Consider the following 20,643-nt stretch of genomic DNA (forward strand, 5'->3'; position numbering starts at 1 on the left):
GGGAGAGGAGAAGTGCTGTTATCTTCTGATTAAACCTCAGTCTCTTGGTGGGCCTGTGTCCCTGAGCTGTGACCTTCACACATGCTACTTAGCTTCAGGAAGTCTAGAGGGGGCTGGAGTCAGGGCAGTGGTCTTCCCCCAGGTGAAATAAGGTGATGGTACAGTCTGCTCCCCACAGAGTAGGATTCTGTTATGGAGAACACTTGGGTGTCTTTCTCAAAGATTGCTCTCCTTCTCCCCTGCCAGAGCCACAAGGGGCTCTTCCTTGGCTCTTTACAGAATTCCTGGAGGTAAAGCCCCTTTCAGTGGTCTCCACCAACTTCTTACTCTCAAGCTAGACCATACTCTGCTTCCAGAAATTCAACAAAATTACCCTTTAAGTGTTGCTACCAGTTTATGGCTCCAGTGGGTTCTGTTCCAGGAAAGCAGGTCTTGGCTCTGACTTTCCAGATTCACGTTTCTCTCCAGAATTTGGAGTGGTACCTAGACCTGAGACTTCATTGATTCTTTTTCAGTTAGTTCATCTTTTTTCCTGATGTGAGGATGGTAATGACAACTTCCAAGCTCTTCACATGTCTGAGTTGAAGCTGTAAGTCTCCACCTGTTTCCTGATGTGTCTTTCTGCAACCTCTCTGCACCTTGAGAGTTGCACCTACAGAGCTAGCAGGAATCTACCCCTGTAATTGGCCTCTGATCTCTTCATGTGACATCCCAGCCCCGAGAGGCCACTGTTATTGAGGAAAGCTAGGAGGTAGAGAATTATATCATTGATATCTGTATCATTTAAGTAAACAGTTAATAAATAATTTTCTGTGATAAAAAAAAACAAACCATTATCCAACAACTCTGGCAAGATTTCCAAAACTTATTTTGTAGGTAAGTTAAAAGTATTCAAGGGTATAGAGACTTTGAAACCACCAGATAAAAAGATCTGGAAAATCTTTTTATCTTTTTAAAAATTCACAATTTTAAAAAAACAAAGCAAAATAATTTGTATTTTGACATTGAGCTCCAATAAAGGAGATTATGCATGTACATATGCATGTGCATTTTAGAAGCCCTTATTAAGATTTTAATTTGCTATCAAATTAAAATGTCACATGCAGAAGAAACTATTTTATGATTCATTTGCCAAGTGTGACTGTGACAGCTGAGATTAATTTAACCTGGGCTTTTATACATTAGTATTCAAAAGGAATCTAACGCAGAGAAAAGTGCTTGGTTTTGTTTTATTTTTATAATGAAGGAAATGTGTGTTCTCTGTTTTGCTGATTACAATGAGCAGGTGGATTAAATGGTTTTGTAGTTAAACACAAATACGGATTAGGAATGAAAGCTACTTCCAAGATGCATTTCCGCCCTTCAGACAAGTGCTTGAATGACACGGGGTCATGAAAAGCAGGGGCTGTAACATTTACTCTGGAAAATAAATGTTTACCTCAAGCAGCAATTGACATTTCTAGCTTATTACGTGAATGTCAAGCACTGTTTCAAATCACTTTCCCCACATTGGTCCCAGCTTTGGGCCCTAGGCCAATATCAGATCGGTCAACCTTGATTGGTGGCTTACCTTTACTTCCTAGAATTCATATTCGTGTCAGCAACATGACCTCCAAATTCATAACAAGCAAGACGTGTTCAGAGCTGAAATACATCCACAGGAACCATGGAAACGAAGGAAGAGCTGCAGACGTGGGCGGGCCCGTTGCTCTGCACCCAATAAAGAGTGGTGTTCTGTGAGTTCCAACCCATCCCGCTGAGACCACGAGGTCTCCAGTACCACAAAGCGCTGTTCAAAGTCTACATCTTCAACCCTAACCTCTGACCCCGACTGAGCATGTTATCACCACTATGCACGATGGTTACTGTTGCTATTGGTGACGCAGCCACAGAGACATCCACTAACACAGAAGCCCCCGTGATTCCCATCAGTTGGTTCCTCTTTTCCTTTTTCTTCTTTGCCAATCACACATAATCCACCACCATAGCAAGAAAAACCCCTGAATCCTCTCCTTTTCTTTCCATTTTAGTGGTGGGATTCTCATAATCTCTTGCCTTAATTGCTGCAACAATAGCACTAAAAAAATCTTCATTCTGATGTTTCTACCCATTCTTGTTTCTTTCTCTCAATGCAAGTCTATGGAGCCAAATTACACACACTCTCACAAACACACACTTTTATTTTTTTTTTACTACTAACTGTAATTATTATTACCGAGAGTTTATCATATGCCAAGCATTCCATCAGCTTGGTGAATTTTTAATTTTAGTCAGCCCCAGCAACTCTCGATTAACTAGTCTGTGCCATAAACTTAGCATTTCGATGATATTTCAGTATTATTATTGTATGTAAATACACACATTCTGACTCCTCAACTAAACTTAAGCCTCTTAAAGTTAATGATTGTGTCTTACTCTCTATAACAGGCCCTGGCTAAATCAGAGCATCAAGCTTGTTTTGAGACATTTTGTGAACAAGGAGCTCATCCTACTCCACACACTAAGTTTGAGATGTTTGGTTAAACAGGATAATTAAAGGCATTCATAGAACTTGCACTGTGGCATGCTCCTAATAATTGAACAGAATTCATAAATGTATTTAAACTCAAGTTTCCTACCTTATAGCTACTTTTGAGAAGCTAGGACTCTTGAAACTGGCTCGAAGGGAGTTAAAAATGTCACAGGAAATGAAATATTCTGTCCAAAGCCCACTCAGAAATTTGAGAGAACATGCTATTTTTGGAGTAGATTGACCATTTCTTAGTATGTCAAAATTTTGGCAGGTGGTTGGTTAGCCATAAATACTATGGAAATATTATTTTAAGGAGGCCAAAGAGTCTATACATAAGGCACACATAGCTTAACATGGAAATATGTATCCAACATATATTTTTAATTAGAAAGAAAATTACAGTTGAGTATAGGACTACATATGTTTAGCAGAGTCACATAAAACTGGAAAATACAGACATCTGCTATTTTTACTCAAAGTATACTGAGTGCCCATGACATAATTTGGCAAATACATGTATACCATAATTTTTTTAAATGTATTGGAATAAATGAGACTTGGTTATATCAGGAATGGAATGTTTAAATACCCCAATAATCTAGATACCTCTTTGTAGAAAAGACAATTTTTTTCTTCTGCTGTAATGCAATTTTAAAGAAAGCAATCTTTTGTTTCTTCAAAGACAGATAAATAAATGATTGTTTACAGGAATTTTGTTCAGCATGCATTCCAGTTTTCTAAACCTAAAAATGCCTTATAATATGTGAAAGGAAAGCACCTGTCATGCATCTATAAGCAAAAACCAAAAACATATTATTTTGAATGCTGTCTGGCCTATGGCCTTTAAAATCTTTAAAGTTCAGTTGCTTTGGAAAGGATTTTCTAAATTGCAAAGTCGCAATCCAAATTACACCTGAAAACTGGGTGCATTCCTGTAATGAAGGGTTCATTCATACTATCTCCCAGGAGGTGTTTAACCCTTTGAAGGACTCCTGTGTGCTTTTGTCTCTCTGTCAGAGAACTGCTTCCCCTCTAGCATCACTCAGCATTCTGTTGCTCCACGACCCGGCCACGTGAACATGACTTCCTGCATTTCCTAGGCTTTTGCTCTCAACCACAAACCTTTGTTACGCTCTTCTCTTGGCCTCGAATGCTCTTCCCTGACTTCCACTTGCCTAAACCTTCCCTACCCTGCAGTCTGAAGACAGGTGTGGGTTCCCTGAGGACTCCTTTCTTGACCCGCAGACCTTACCTTCTGTCTGTGTTATAATTGTCTCTTTGCTAGACTCCCTTTCCTACCCAGACGGGGATGTGTAAGGGCAGAGCCTGGCTCTGCTCACCATTCCATCTCCAGGCATTAGCACAGGACTAAGTAAACACACAGGACTTGTTAAATTAATAAATCAATGGGGGTGGTGTGGCAGCTAATTTGCATCTTTCTTTTCCTCTCTTTTCATTTTGTCTTTGCCAGCTGTGTTCTGTGAGGTGGGTAGATGTCTTTCCAGGGCTAAAATGTATGCTAATCTCCTTCATGGTTGTTCCTCAACTTTGGCTCTGGGTTCCAGAGAGGATGCTCCTGTATTCCCTCACTTCACAAACTGCTCTCAACTGGCTTAGCTTGGCTACTTGCTTGCCTAATTTCACAGTATGTGGAAAACATAACGAAAATGCTCTGTGCTGGCAGAAGTGATTTCCATGCCAAAGAGAACTGATTTTTTAATCTTAACTATGTCATTATCCAAGTCTATTAAGTTGGACAATTTCAGTTATTTTTGCTGGCCTCAGTTTTCTCCTTTATGAAATGAGGGGTTGAACTACATGATTTTAGAGGTGCCTATAGTGGGCAGTTCTCGGATTAAATTGCCAGGGCGTTCCTTGCATATAGTTAGAGATACGTGATGCTAATGTATGGTTTGAATATCTCGTGCAATCTGTAAATTCAACCTCATGCATCGATTATATTAGCACAGGTGACAACATAACAAAAATAATAACCCACAAGCCACAGGTAGATTTGGCTAAAACTATAAAGGAAAGTTATGGACACACATAACTAAAAGGTCAGAAGAATTTCAGGCTTCGAAAGCGGTTTCATCACAGCCCCCCTCCTGCTCTTCTCGTCCTCTTGGATCCGCCCCCCATGCATGACTGGGCTTCAGATTCAGGCTGACTTGCCTTTTGGTTGCAATCTGCTTGCTGTCGTCCCAAGCCTGCTGCCCAGTTTCTTCCCCAATCCTTAAAGTCCTGGCATCACTCTGGCGGAGCCAAATAGGAGCAATTGCCCAGACCCCTAAAACAGTCAATTTGACCAGGGCTGGGGTCAGGGCAAGGATTGCACTGCCGAGCTTAGGCCTGAGCCCAGGGTTGCAGGGCCATCTAGTTGCTCCTGGAACAAACCAATTTTGAAGGTTGCAGAAATACTGAAACAAAAATCTAGGTTTTGTATTAAGAAAGGGGGAAGGAGAGAGTAAGGAGGCCCAAACGATAGATTGTCACAGTAGGTAGGCTTTGGAAACCTATTCCTTTAAAAAGAGAGAAATAATAAGTGTTCATTGAGGACGCTCAAAACTACATCTTAATTTTTAACATCTATCTTCAAATTCACACACGAATCTGCAGGTGACTGTTATATATAATGTGGCTGTCCCACTATCCCCTCAACCCAGCAAATCTACAAAAGAGCACACAAACCCTCTCCCGCACACACCAGCCCACAGAACACTGTACTTCTCTCAGCTGCACTACTGTTCTCCAGGTAACTCAGGCTTGGACACATGGAATCTACTTGGATTATATTTAGGTCACATTTTGAAAAAACCTGAAGTGAACCCAAATGAATTCTCTTTATACGATACGATAAAACGATGAGTTAAAGAAAGATAGTCAAATGCACGGATAACTAAAATATTGAAGAAAAATAAGCAAATGCACAGAAATGTATTCAAGGTACAAATTCTGGAACGATACACTTATCACCAAAGTATACAGAGGGCTGGTGCACGAACTGCCCTACAGCCAGGACTTAGTATCTTGAGTTACCCAATCTCATGTCAGGGATATTACAATGCATTATTGCTGTTTTAATGCTTAATTAATAAAATGTCTACACCATTTAAAAATACATGGACTAAATTCCCACATTATCAATGTGGTCTACAAAACAAATATAAGGGGGTGGGGGGCTTGTATATTTATTTCCATTTACAGATAATGAAATCAAGTTTCAAACAAGGATGTATGACTTGGCCTTGATCATAGAGACTAGGAGGTTTCAAAGCCTTAATTCCCACAGCTTTTGACACTAAGCATTGTGGGTTTGTCATAGTATTAGTAAGAACGTTGCCACACAACTAAGCTATTTGTCCTTTAGGTAAATAAAGTCCTGGGCATCATTCTGGCAGGGCCAAATAGCAGCAATTGCCCACAGAATTTGCTTCTGTGGTTGTGAATATTTCAATCACCATCTACCTTTTGGTTTGTCTTTCTCTCATTTGATTCCAAATGCAGAAGAGGAACAGGGAAGCACGTATTGAGGGCAACCACCTGGAACAAGCATGTGGCTATTTGAACACAGGAACTCCAAGAAAAGAGCTAATACCTTAGGTATTACTTGAATGTCAACCCCCAAGTTACTCAAATTTTATTGATTTATATAGATATATATTTATAAAGGTATTTTAGACTTTGTACTCTTTGGGGAGATACTTCTACAGCTTCTAAATACTTGTATTGTTTTATTTAAATTTTATACCAACCCTTTAATGTTAGTAAGGAATTTGACTAATTTCACACAAGTTCAGGAAGAACCAGGATTAGACATTGTATTTTTCAAACATCCAGCACATTCAAGTTAACCCCTCCTGTTTCCGATTACTTACCAACCAGTTTTCTTCTTAGTTAAATCATCAGTATATTTTCCTTAAACAACAGCATTCTGTGGCAGTTAGTTCACTTAGTGAGAGGGTGGGGCAGTTAAAATCCTTGTCTCCTTCCCATCTGGAAATCCTATTATTTGATTATGGATTCCACTGATTTGATTATTTCCCTATTTAATCAGTATTTATTGCTAATACAGTATATAATAGGTGGAAACAAGTTTTCACAAATTGTACAGACACACGAGCAGACAACTGTACAGATGCCCAGGGCTGCAGCAGCAGTGGTACCTGGTGCGAGGGGGCATGTGGGGCTGTGGCTCAGACTTGGGATCAGGAAAGTCTGACGGATGCAACAAGCAATTAACACAGAAGGAGGAGTAACAGTTAGCCACGCGAAGGCAGAGGGTAGGCAGAATAGAGAAGTTCTTCAGACAGAACAGAGAAGTTAAAACCCAAAGGCAGGGGACAGCATGGTGCCTTAGAAAAACTACAAATTCAGGGTTTCTGTAGCAGAGGGGGCTAGAATTAGTGAAGCTGGTGAGAGAGGAGACCTAAGAATTCCCAGAGGCTGAATCAGGAAGGGTCTCGCACTCCATTTAAGGCATCCCTATTTTAACCAGAGAGTAATATGCAGCCTTTTAAGACTAAAAGCTAGGTGTGAGGCATGATCAGATTTGAATTTCAGAAGGATCCATCTGAACGCAGCAGGGAAGACTGTTTGGGAAAAATAAAAGACCAGAGTAGGAAGGGCAGGAGGCTGCTGCAGTAATTGATGAGCCGAGGGGTGATGAGAGCAAAGCAACGCCAAGGGTACACATTCTTCCTGGAACTTGGATTTGGATTTCCGACACTAATCAGTGTCCACAGGTGGCCAACTCAGGAGCACAGTCTGGGCAATTCTGACTCATGTACACCAAAATCAGAGCAATTGGTTTGCAAGGAAGGAACAGAACAAAGCAGAAAGAAAGAGACAGAGATGAGACCCCCCCTCACCTTGAGCCGTAATGGGTCTGCGGGCACAGCCCTGTGAGAACCAACCCCACTCCCAACCCTGTGCCTTCCTGGAGGTGCCCCAAATCTTTAAGATGGCCGGCAATGTTTTGCTTCTACTAGGGCAATGGGGCTCTGTTAATTGCAGACAAAAAGGCTTGCCTAAGTATTTTAATTTCCATTTTATGGTGGGTGTTAATTAGTAGTTGTTAGATGAATTAATGTAAGAATAAATGAATACATAAATTAAGTCAATGGTTTCAGATGAATTTTGGAAATTTCATTAACAGCATAAGGCTTTCTATTATTTCTTCCAACTAATTATCTACATCTGTTTATTACATTTTCACTCCCAATTCTACCCCCTCCCCCCAAAAAGAGGCAGTTTGTCTTTTATGCGCTAGTATGATTACCTTGCTCGAAATATTTGTTTTAAATGAAAAGACTTAATGTGTGTAGCGTGGTGGAGGGGTGGGAGAGCGGGGGAGGGGTCCTTTCCTGTGTAAACTCCCAGTCCTTAATTAAAACTGTATTTTCTAATATTAAAAATAACTAATTCTTATTCAGAGTTCTGGCTGTAAGTCTAAAAGGAAAGGCTATGATTTTTTAAAGCTATAAGAAGTATTGAGGGTTTCTCCATTATTACTGATTATTGGATTGTGTATTAAAATTGACAAATGTGCTTCATAAAATTGTTTTTATTGTTAATAGTTTAATTCATTATTACATTAAAATCTTAAAATATTCTAAAGGAATAAAATATACTACAAAGCTATTCTACTATAAATTTCATACTTTAGAGTTTGTACATATTGTATATCACATATTTCTTAATTTTCAGGTATTTAAATACATGAACATATGCATAATCTATCCCTAAACTAGAGTTTGATGTGAAAAGTCCTGCACATTGTATTTTACTCTTCTTTGGTGTTTATTTATAGCTAGATTTCTGCACTAATTTTATCATACCTGAATTCCATCATCCATATTTTAAATCATCCATGTTCCTAGTGCTAAAAAGATCTAGGCTTTTGTAGTTCTCATTGCTGTTAAAACGGAAAAAGAACAAACAGATGGTCCCTAATCACATGGATGGTGTTCTTTCTGACGTTTAGTACAGGATGGGGTAAAAAGACACATTTCAGACACTAAGGCAACACCATGTAACTCCAGCCCAGCAGGTGAGAGGCGGGGGACTGTCAGTCACGGAGCCATTCTTGCCAGGCTACAGGGTGTCAGACAACAGACTTCATTGTCTCCATTGAACTGCTAATTATTTGAGGATTCTGTAGGGAAAAGTCCATGTAGAGTTGGCCTGCTCAATTCTCAAACAGCTTGCTCCTGCTAAATCGTGTGCGCACACACACTCTCACACACACACACACACACAACAACAACAGGTATGTAACCCACAGACATGACTTTTCTACCTTTCTCTCTCTCACTTCCTGCGCTCAGGGTCTCAACCCTCCGTATTTACAGCACGCAGACTTTCCCACGTCTATAGTCTCTCTTGCAAGACACTTTCAAAATCAACATTCCGTTGTTGGGCTCAAAAGCCCAGGTGACCTGTTACCTTCAGGTGAATGCACTGACTGGGAACTCAAAGCACTCTCTATGTGGCTTCAGTCCACCTTTTCCATTCTTACATTCCACTTCCACTACATTTTTCTTCTGTTACATGTTTACGGCTTCATCTGTCTCCTCCATAAATCTTCCTGGACTGGTCGGGACACTAGTTACCTCTCCCTCCTCTTCACGCATATATTGATATTGTCCGCACAAAGAATGTCTGTGTAGTGCCAGCTACTTTGGTATCATCTTGTCTTATTCCTAGTTTTGGTTTTAAAAAAGTATTTTTAAAAATTCACCTTTATATCTTGACTTCATATATATATAAATTCACTGAGTGCAAAAACCCTGTTTCACACTGCTTTGCAGCTCTAACATAACCAGCACTGTGGTTTTGCTAGTAGATGACAATCCATGTAACTTTTATATGATTCCTTGAGGCCAACGTGATAAAATGGCAAAATGAGATATACAGACATTACGTTCTCTTAAGATCTCAGAAGATTCGACTTTTGGTGAGGGGAATAATAAAGGAGAATCTAATAGAGGAAATGCAAGCCTTCATAAAGTTCTGAAGAAAAGTGATAATGTATATAATATTTAGGCCAAGAGGGAATAGAAAACTCAAGATAAAAGAATAATTTGAACCTAAGCTGGACTCCAAAATGTCCACAAAAAGTCTGTGAGAGAGTGAATAAAACAGGTTGGCTAGAGTGAAGTGGGATGGTTAGCTTTTAGAGATGAAAACTAAGACTCTGTGACTTTTTTTTCAGTAAGAGGAAACTAACAGAAATTCTTGCATGTCCCTGAGGGTGAGGTAACAAGTGAAACAGCATGTTGAATCAGGTGGAAATTCTCTGGTGTCTTCTATAGATGAGCACCCGGATTCTGGAGTCAGATGTCTGAGACCCAAGCCTATCTCCATCATTCACGGGCTCTGTGACTTTGGGTAATTAGCCTTGCCTCTCTGTGTGCCACAAATTGTCAGCTCCAAAAAAGGAGGTTATAATCCTATCTCAGATGATTGTTCTCATAAATTATGAATATTTTAAAGGGTATATGGGGAGAGGGGGAGGCTGAAGAGGAAGGGCTGTGTAGGTTTGGGGAAAGGGGCACCAGGAAAAGAAGGATGGGGTAAAGGGTATTAGCAGCTATGGAGAGTTAGTCACCACTTAGTCCTGTGGGGAAGTATCCACAGCTCAGGGAATTTCTCCTGCGTTCATCTACAAATAGGTAGTGCAAAACAGCATCCTTTAATTGAGAGTAATAGTACATTAAACTGAATTTTAACAAAAGCAATAAACCTAAGCCTCTTTGGTGCATCACCAGAATGAGGGCATTGCTTGGTTAAGGGCTCACTTTTAAACCACGTTCACCGAAGTGGTGCTTTACCTGTAATTAAGAGAGTGATACTCAAAACCTTAGTGCAGCTTCTCGAATGTCATCTAGTACAACTTGGAAGGTTAATAAGAAAGGAAAAAAACAGCATAACCGATAAACAGGACGACAAATCACAGCTCTCTTTGGCCTGAGAATCTGCAATGGTTTTAAGAACGTGTCCTTCTTAGCCTAATGCCCTCTACATGCACCCATGTTTTCATTCTTTTACATTTTTATAGATTTTTACTGAGATATAAATACAAATTTTTAAAAATAAACTGTCATTTGACCTCAAAAGAACAGAGACATAATGACCAATAGTCGGTATGTATATAAGGAGCCCTTGGAGGGGCTGCTCACTTCATGGTTTTGAAAGGAATGGTCATAGTCAGCTCAAATCCTCAACAGACCGGAAATGCAGGGCTTACTTTAAAAAGCATTATTTTGCCCAAAGAAAACCAATTGATATCATATTTGGTTTTCACGATTGTTTGGCTAAGCTTCTGACATAACCATGACTTGCTTTTGCACCTTTCTACAACATTCGGACAGAAGAAAAAAGTCTTCGGACAGAGATAACCCCAAAACATGCAATTGAAAATGTTGTTTTGCAGAGTCAGAAAGACTTTTCCTGCTTAGAAAATGTTTTCTCTGTAACACAGATGTGCTTTTCAAAGCCTCAGAATTTCCTCCTTTGAAAATATGTTGAGCCAACTGAATTTTTAAAGAAAATATTTATACCCTGAATTTAGCTCTGCTGAAAGAGCACGCAAGAATTGCAATCATGCTCTTTGTAAGTGTTTTAAAGTTTTCCTGGAGTTTATCACGTGAGGATGAACTGAAGGACTGAGGTCCCAGGATTAACATAGACCTTGACCTTTGATTTAACATAGACCTTGACCTTGATTTAACATAGACCTTGACCTTGATTTAACATAGACCTTGACCTTTCTCAAAAGAATGAGAAAGTGCATAGAGATGAAAAAATGTGCCAATATGTTCACTATCATTAATCCTCATAATCTGAAAACCTCAGTTTGTAATATTCAACATCCTTATTGGTCATTATTTGTAATATGTTTGCTGTTAAAAGATTCCTATTAAAATAAAGATTGAGAGTGGATAAGTATATGGCAATGGTAGGAATGTCCCTTTGGTAGGAATGTCCCTTTACTGTGTTTCAAGTTTGGGGGGATTACAAATACAGCCACTATAAACATTTCCTTTCCACAGCTGGCTACACCACTTGCATTCCCAGCAGCAATGGATGAGAGTTCCATTTGCTCAGCATTTCTGCCAACACTTACACGGCCAGCCTTTTCTGTTGTTGTTGTTTGTATGTAGTGTATCTCACTGTGGTTTAATTTTAATTTCTCTAATTATTAAAGATGTTGAGCATCTTTTCATGTGCTTATTTGCTATTCATATATATCTTATTTAGTGAAGTGTCTGTCAAACATTTTGCCTGTTTTTTTCTTGCTTTTTCATCACTGAATTTTGAAAATATGTATTTTGGATGCTAATGACTTATTAAATATATGTTTTGATAATAGTTTCTTTTAGTATACGGTTTGTCTTTTCCGTGTCTTAACAGTGTCTTTAAAAACTTAGAAGTTCTTAATTTCAGTTATTTCTATTTCTTCATTTAAGGGTAGTGTTTTGGGGTCTTCCCTGGTGGTGTAGTGGATAAGAATCTGCCTGTCAGTGCAGGGGACGCAGGTTCGAGCCCTGGTCCGGGAAGATCCCACATGCGGCGGAGCAACTAAGCCCATGCACCACAACTATTGAGCCTGCGCCCTAGAGCACACGAGCCACAACTACTGAAGCCTGCGTGCCTAGAGCCCTTGCTCCACAAAAAGAGAAGCCACTGCAATGAGAAGCCCGTGCACCGTAAACAAAGAGTAGCCCCCGCTCGCTGCAACTAGAGAAAGCCCACCTGCAGCAACGAAGACCCAACATAGCCATAAATAAATTAATTAATTAAATTTTTTTAAAAGGGTAGTGTTTTTGGTGTTACATCTAAGAAATCTTTGTTAAACTCATAGTTTTGTTTTTTTTTTAAACTCATAGTTTTTCTCCTATGTTTACTTCTAGAAATTTGATACGTTTTAACATTTAGGTCTACAATGCATTTTGAGTTAATTTTTATTTACATTGTAAAGTAAGGGCCAAAGTTCAATATTTTTGCATATGGATGCCCCCAGCACAATTTGTTGAGAAGACTATTCTTGCTCCATGGAATTACTTTTGCAACTTTGTAGAAAATCAATTGACAATATTTAGCAGGTCCATCTGGGGACTCTTCTCAGCTCCCTTGATTCATGAGTCTGTCCTTTTGCTAAGACCATACTGTCTACGGCAGCTTTATAGGAAGCTTTGGCGTCTGTAAGTGTGAGCCCTCCAACTTTGTTCTCCCTTTTCACAATGGTTTGGACTATTCTGTCCCTCTGAAGTGCCATTAAAATTTTAGAAATAGGGACTTCCCTGGTGGTGCAGTGGTTAAGAATCCGCCTGCCAATGCAGGGGACACAGGTTCAAGCCCTGGTCCGGGAAGATCCCACATGCCACGGAGCAACTAAGCCTGTGTGCCACAACTACTGAGCCTGAGCTCTGGAGCCCGCAAGTCACAACTACTGAAGCCCGCACGCCTAGAGCCCGTGCTCTGCAACAAGAGGAGCCACCGCAATGAGAAGCCCGCACACCGCAAACAAAGAGTAGCCCCCGCTCACCACAACTAGAGAAAGCCCACGTGCAGCAAAGAAGGCCCAAGGTAGCCAGAAATAAATAAATAAATAAATAAATTTAACAACAACAACAAAAAAAATTTAGAAATAGTTTGCCAATTCTTATGAAAAACCTGTGTGATTTTGACTCAAATTGTATTAAATCTCTATATTAATTTGGGGAGAATTGACATTATCACTTTCCTGTTCCTGAACAGATCAAACCTCTGTGTTTATGAAAGTGCCCTTTAATCAGTGTTTCATTCATAAGTGTTTTGTGGTTTTGGCATACAGATCATGCACATACTCTTTGATTAAGGATTTCAAGTTTTTCTGTGCTACTGAAAATGGTCTATTTTTAAATTTCAACAATTGTTCATTGCTGGCATGTAGACATGCAACTGATTTTTAAATATTGATTTGCTAACCTCATGTATCTGTTCTAAAGGCTTATTTTGTACATTCCTTTGGATTTTCTACTTAGACAACTAAGTTGTCTGTGAGTAGAGACAGTTTTGTTTTTTACTTGCAGGCTGTATGCCTTTTATTTCTTTGGTCTTCCTTTACTGAATCACTACCTAAAATGACTGATAGAAGGAGTTATAGGGGACATTTCTGTCCTGTTCCTGATTTTAGGAAGACAGCATTCAGTCTTTCACCAATAAATATATGTGAGCTGTAGGTATTTTATAGACCTGCTTTATCAGGTTGAGGAAGATTTCTTTCAGTGAATGAATTAATAATGAACTATGTCAAATGTTTTTTTCTGCATCTAGTGGGAATACCTTATGCTTTTCCTTCTTTAATCTATTAATATGGCATATTACATTGATTTCTAAATATTAAACCAAGCTTCCATTTCCAGAATAAATCCGTTTTGCCATTTTTACATATTGCTGGGCTCAGTTTGCTCATTTTTTAAACAGTATTTGTGTTTATATTCAGATGGATATCGGTCTATAGTTTTGTGGGGGGTTTTGCCATGTCTTTGGTTTTGGATTTTTCGGTACTGCTGGCCTCATAAAATGAGTTGGAAAGTATTCCCCAAACCTCTTTACTTTAGAAGAAATTCTATAAATTTTTAAATTATTTCTTCCTGAAATGTTTGGTAGATTTCACTAGTGAAACTTTCTGGGTCTGGAGTTTTCCTTGTTTGTAGAATTTTAACTACAAATTTAATTATGTACTTTAATAGATATAGTACTACTGTAGTTATCCATTTCTTCTTAAGTGAGCTGGTGGTTCCCTTAATGTCTTAGGAAAATTTCCTCCACAAACATTTTTAGAATAGTTCAAATCCTTTTAATCAGTGCCATTATCTTTTGCCTGAAATACCTACAATGCTGCAATATTAGTTATTTTTTCTAGTCTTATCCCCACTAGAACCCATCCTCACCATTATCATCTATCCAAAATATATTGTTCATGTCTCATTCTTTTTTAGCAGCCTTTAAAAGACTGATTTAAATTGTCAAGTATATACATTTTTTTAATATTTATTTATTTATTTGGCTGCACTGGGTCTTAGTTGCAGCATGCAGGATCTTTTGTTGCAGCACGTGGGCTTCTCTCTAGTTGTGGCATGCAGGTTTTTTTTTTTTTTCCTCTCTCTAGTTGTGGCGTGTGGGCTCCAGAGCACATGGACTCTGTAGTTTGCAGCATGTGGGCTCTCTCATGGAGGTGCGTCAGCTCAGCAGTTGTGGCATGCGGGCTTAGTTGCCCTGCGACGTGTGGGATCTTAGTTCCCTGACCAGGGATCGAACCCGCGTTCCCTGTATTGGAAGGTGGATTCTTTACCTCTGGACCACCAGGGAAGTCCCTCAAGTATATAAATTCTTTAGTATATTAAAAATGGGTCTCTACCATAGGCCTCCAGCTTCATCTCCTCTCACCTTTTCCAGGAAAATCATGGCCTACAAAAGCCAAACTGCTTGTATTTCTGTGAATCTACTGCATTGCTTGCCCTGTATCTTTTACTGTAATTTTTCACCATATTCATTATGAAGATTTTTTTTTTTTTTTTTTTGGCCATGCCACTTGGCTTGTGGGATCTTAGTTCCCTGACCAGGGACTGAACCCTGGCCCTCAGCAGTGAAAGCACAGAGTCCCAACCACTGGACCACCAGGGAATTCCCAATATTCTGAATCATCTTTTATGTCCCCACTCACACAACCTGTCATTCAGAAACCCTCTTTGATTCTCTAGGGAGAGACAGCTTTCCCTCATTCATTCACGCTACGTTGTAATAGGTAATTCAGATATTTACCGTATGTAGGTTATATACATACATGAATATACGAAAGTGAAATTATCTAAGTTTGCCTTCCTAACAAGACCAAGCTCCTAAAAGTTAAGGTAATAGTATATTTCTCTTTCTGTCCCTTACTCCTAACCCAGTGTCTGCCTTACAGTAAGTACCCAAGAATGTTTGTTGAACTATTCTGGGTTACATAGCACTGGAGTGGGTAGATTCTTGAGGTAAGATATGACTGTAATTTGTATTTCATTTTCCAGCATCCTATCATTGAACTATGCACTGGCATTAGCCAAGAAGAGGTAGATGGGGATGCTCTTCTACTTTAATTGTTCATAATACCCTTTTGGCTCACAGGTCACCTTAAACACATGATCAATGTAGAGAAGGCTCTACCAAATACAGTTATCTATGCACATACACACCAGATTTTGTATGAAATTCCAGGAAGTTCATAGAACTCTTTATCTCCATCCACTTCCCAGTTTGTATACAGGCTGTCCATTCTGAGTTGTTCAGTAGGACTACAACACCATCCAATAGAACCAAGTGAACCAGGATGGAATAAGAGAAGGAATAGAAGAGACCTGAAAGAAGGCTTAGAGTAGATCCAGAAGGTCCTTGTTCAATTTTTGGTGGAGATAGTTAGAATATGGTAAAAGAAGAACTGAAAGGTTGCTTACTTGATTGTCTCCATCAGTGTTCGTCAGAGGCCTGGGTGCTCCAGATTATCATGAGACGTTCAGAGACCCTCCACAGGTATCCACCACTGACCAGACTTAATGATGCTGATTTGGGAGGAGAATTAATAGGGACAAAAGCCCTAAGCCTTTAAGGAAAAAACAGTGTATTGAAGAGGAGTATTTAAGAGCTGTTAAATGACAACCCTACGGTGAAAGGCAATAATCAAAATGTGCAGATTTCTGAGGATAGAAGGCCATCCTCTACCCCTGCTTTTGGAGCCATTCCTTTCTGATTTCCTATTCCACTGATTAAATCCCCATCAAGTATCCCTCTCTTAGTGAATCTTTCCCCTCAGCATATAAATATACTCAGATACCCCACTAACAAACATGCCACAAGAAAGAAAAAAACAAAAACAATTAAAATAACAACAGCAAAATAATATAAACTCCAAAACAGACTATCTTAACTATGACCTTCCTTTCACCCACCTTTTAATTCCCAAAATTCTGTAAATAATAACATGAAGTGTAAACTCCCACACCTTAACCTTCTCACTCCCCATCCACCCCCAGATCTACTGCAACTTATCTTGCTTTCATATGAATTTCACTGAAACTGCTCATGTGAAAGTCACTGATGAACTTTCAGCTGACCTATTTTAATCCCTGTTTAAGATATTTTTCAGTTGGGTGTCTATGATGCCACTCTATAAAAACTGAGTTCTCTTTAGCTTTAAATTTCAGAAAACTCAAGTACAAATGAAGTAATCTATAAGAAAATTTTATTATTTCACAGAACTTAGTCACACCCCTTAAGAGGTCCCAATATATGGAATCTGCATAGTTGATTAATCATTGGTTCATAGATCACCAAGGGCACTCTTTTCTATTTTCAGCTTTATTCAGACTTTATGCTAATCAAGGGTTTTTGTGTGTGTGTTTGGCAAGAGCAAAATCATATGCCAATGTCCATCCAAAGTAGGGAGAGTTTCTCCCCATGCATCTTTCTTTTAGTGGTCCCACCTATAAATGACTCAAAACCATGGGAGGAAGGACCCTCATTTTCCCATGGGTTCCTAAACAGAAGATCCTCCTTGGCCTTAGGCCGCACGCCCACCTACAAATGAATCCATCTCATAGGGAAACAGACCACCGTGATAGGCCTTGACTAATCAGCATTTTCCAGACTCGTGTAGAAAAGGGATGGACAGAGCTATGCCACCAAGGAGGGAGGGGGCTACTTTGTTGGGTGGACAACCAATAATGACCGCTGTGTACTTTTTACCGGGTTTTCTGTTTCTAGTACTCATCCCTTAAACGGTCATATGAATAGAGTTGTTTAGGGTCTCTCTCCAGTCATTTTCTTCTCCCAACTTGGGTCCATCTAGCAACTGCACACTCTTGACTTTGAAATCTATTTTTCTAAAAGATAATTTACCTGTTTGAACTGATATCTGCTTAAACAGACAAGACAGCAAATCTAATCACTCCCCTGTAAACACACACAAACACACACACACACCCTCACATATCCACAGGCATACACACTCACACAGACACACACACAATGACACATGCACAGACATATGGATTCGTTCCAAAGCTTTACTTCGTCTATTTCCGGTTTTTAGCATCTGTTTAATTGCTAACCACAGAGGTGCCGTCTTCATGCCGTCACACACAAGCAGGTACTGCACGAGGTCCATGTTTAGCCCAGGCGCATTTCTTCTGAGGCTCATTTATACGTCTTCATGTGCCACAGCCCGTCATTTAAATAATGGATATTTTCGATTCCGATTCCTTTGTTGACTTTCTCGATTTCCTCTGCAGACATCTTCATGACTCCCACACACAGGGCGTGCTGTTTTCCTTCTGCCATGATTGCGACCACCGTGTCCACCGCGGCGGGGTAAAGCTTAGCTCCGGGAGAGGTCAGGCCCGGACACATGATATTGGCTCCACTGAGCACAAACTTGATGGCTCCTTTATCAACCTGCTGGCGGGGCAGGATGAAAGGGTATTTGTGAAGCAGCCTTAGCGTTGGATAAAAAGGCCCTTCTCTTTGTCTAAAAAATAGTAACTCCCCGTTTACCGTGAGGATTTCTATGTGTTCGTGGCATCGCACTATTTTGACCGGATCCTTCTTAGGCATGATTTGATTCAGCCACGGATCGATACCAGGAAATTGCTCTATCAACTGGTTCTTAATACCCTTAATAACGGAAGTTTTCAACTGGATGCAGTTGGACACATTTTCTTTTTCATCAAATTTCTTGAACATGATCCAAGGTGAAGAGGGCGACGACAAGGAAGTGCCCGGAATGGAAGAGAAAATTGAATTACAGAGAGCCCGGCAGAGGCGCTTACCGGAGGACGGCCGGCGAGGACGGTCGGTACGGCTGTTGTTAACCGGAAGAGGGGCGCGCTTTACGGCTTTCCGGGAAATCTACTTCCGCTCCTTGGAATGTGGCGTCGCTCTTTGCGGCAGTATTTGGTCTTCCGATTACTCTCCGGGGCGGGCATGTAAAAGGGCGGGACTTCAGAAGGAAGGGTGGTAGAGCAATCATTTTTGTTGCAGGAAGAGAAGAATGGAGGGGGCCTGTCTTCTATTTTTTTTAATTGGGAAATGGATCACCATTCGTCCAATTACCCACGCCAGAAACCGGGGGACGAATCCTGAACGATAAGACCTCTTGTTCCGCACCGTCACGGCAAGGAGTCGAGTCCTGTGCGTTATTCCTCCTCCACAATCTCTCATGCTCTCACAATCTCTCGCTGGTTTAGCGCAGCTCCGAATACTTGCAAACAGTCGCTGCCTGTCACCTTCCCAGTTCTCTCCACTTGCACCCGGAGAAGAGGCTTTGCGGCCAGGAGAAATGCGGATGTTGTACGATTTCAGTCCTTTTAAACACACCCAAACTCGTTTTATGGGCCGGCATACGGTCTCTTTTGGTGAATGTAACGGTGCTTCTGAAAATAATGGGCCTTCTGCTTTGTTTGGGTGCAGCGCTTCTCTATTCTTACTGATTTTCTGTGTGCTCATTCTGTCCGTTACTTAGCAGCATATTGAAATCTCCATGGTTGTGGAGCTCTTTCCCTTTTCAGTTCTATCAGCTTTGGATTTATACATTTTGAAACTGCGTTATTAGGTCCATACCCATTTCAGATTAATGTGGAAGTCACCCTGTTAATTAGGATTTTATCCGCTTAGGTTTTACTTGTCATCCAAAGAAGTGTGAGGCCCGTGAGGGCAGTAATTGTATATTTTATCTCTGTATTTTTTCACCCAGCACAAGATAGATCTGTTTCATACTACATACACAGTAAGTGACTGATGAATAAATGAAAGAATGCTTCCTCTCCCCCAAGCTTTGGTCCCTTTGTTTCCCAGACAGTGCTTTGTGAAGAGAATAAGAGCAAATCCTTGCTCTGTGGGCACTTCTCTCCAATAACACATGCTTAATTTGGGAAGCCTGCACTGCAGCAGAATTGTAACAGGTCCTGAATGTATAGTGGAAAAATAACATACATTTCCTCATTTTGGGGAGCTTATAGCACATGAGGGTTTTATATATGTGTGTTTTATACGTATACATATATAATCATTATTATAAGGAATTGGCTCATACGATTATGGAGGCTGAGGAGTTCCAAAATCAACAGTCAACAAGCCAGACACTCAGGAGAGCCGATGGTGTAATTCAGTTTGAATCTAAAGGCCTGAGGACCAAGATGGTATAAATTCCAGTCTGAGTCCAAGTCTGAAGGTAGATGAAGACCATTGTCCCAGCTCAAAGGCCATCCAGCAGGAGGATGGCCTTTTCAGGGGAGAGTCAACCTTTTTGTTTTATTCAGGCTTCCAAACTGATTGGATAAGCCCTGTCCACATTAGGGAGGACAATCTGCTTTACTCTACAATTAAAATGTTAATCTCATCCAGAAACACCCAGAATAATATTTGATCAAATATCTGTGCACCCCGTGGACCAGTCAAGTTGACACATAAATGAACCATCACAGGGGTAGACCATCTTAAATGAGGCAGTATAATGGGGTATTTATGTGTGCTGACCCTAGAGTCCAGAAATGACTCCTGCTCCATCAGTTACTAGATTGAAATCCTGGAAGTTACTTAACTTCATCTGTGCCTCAGTTTATTCAACATGAATGTGTGGTTAACAAGAATACCCATCTCCTGGGGGTGGGGGTGAGAATTGCTTGAATTAATACTTACAACAAATGGGTTTTAAATATTTGACATAGCTATTATTATTAAATTAACATCAAAACAGTTACATTAATATTTTAAACACTCTTCACACAAGACACAGTACAACTGGCCCCACATTTGCGCTTTCCTATTTATAGCTTAGTCTGTTCTGCTTCCCTAAAACTTCACTGCAGTCACTTTGATCCTGTGAAGTCGCACACATCCAGATGCATCTCTGGTTATTTTATAAGCCGCTAACCTAATTCATTATATGTGGATTTTATGGGCTTAACTCTTCTTATATAGGATGATTGTCTTTCTTTTGTTCTTAAGGATTGTCCCATTGTTCCGATCTGTGAAGTCATATGTATGAGCAGCATAAACGAGATGTAGAAATTCAGGGGAGGGAAAGTCATTACTGGCTACAATGACCA

At 40.1% G+C, this 20,643-nt stretch overlaps 1 protein-coding gene across 3 annotated transcripts; it reads right to left on the reverse strand.

Moving 5' to 3' along the window:
• Window positions 1–17,590: 17,590 nt before the first annotated feature.
• On the reverse strand, window positions 17,591–18,472 carry LOC137774420 (malignant T-cell-amplified sequence 1-like). 3 transcript variants are annotated; one of them, XM_068559579.1, is made up of 2 exons: window positions 18,092–18,472; window positions 17,591–17,992 (listed from the first exon to the last, which is right to left on the reverse strand). In XM_068559579.1, the coding sequence occupies exons 1-2, from the start codon at window positions 18,278–18,280 to the stop codon at window positions 17,735–17,737; spliced, it is 447 nt and encodes a 148-aa protein (XP_068415680.1). In that variant the 5' UTR covers window positions 18,281–18,472; the 3' UTR covers window positions 17,591–17,734. The 3 variants fall into 3 exon arrangements, with proteins under 3 accessions (XP_068415680.1, XP_068415679.1, XP_068415678.1); XM_068559578.1 differs by having other exon boundaries at window positions 17,591–17,995; XM_068559577.1 differs by having other exon boundaries at window positions 17,591–18,462.
• Window positions 18,473–20,643: the final 2,171 nt, after the last annotated feature.

This window comes from Eschrichtius robustus, chromosome 1, assembly GCF_028021215.1.
Source record: "Eschrichtius robustus isolate mEscRob2 chromosome 1, mEscRob2.pri, whole genome shotgun sequence".
Classification (NCBI taxonomy): domain Eukaryota; kingdom Metazoa; phylum Chordata; class Mammalia; order Artiodactyla; family Eschrichtiidae; genus Eschrichtius; species Eschrichtius robustus.

Excerpts from the sequence above, each read along its gene's own strand:
- LOC137774420 (XM_068559577.1), bottom strand. The coding sequence starts at position 18,280 with ATGTTCAAGAAATTTGATGAAAAAGAAAATGTGTCCAACTGCATCCAG.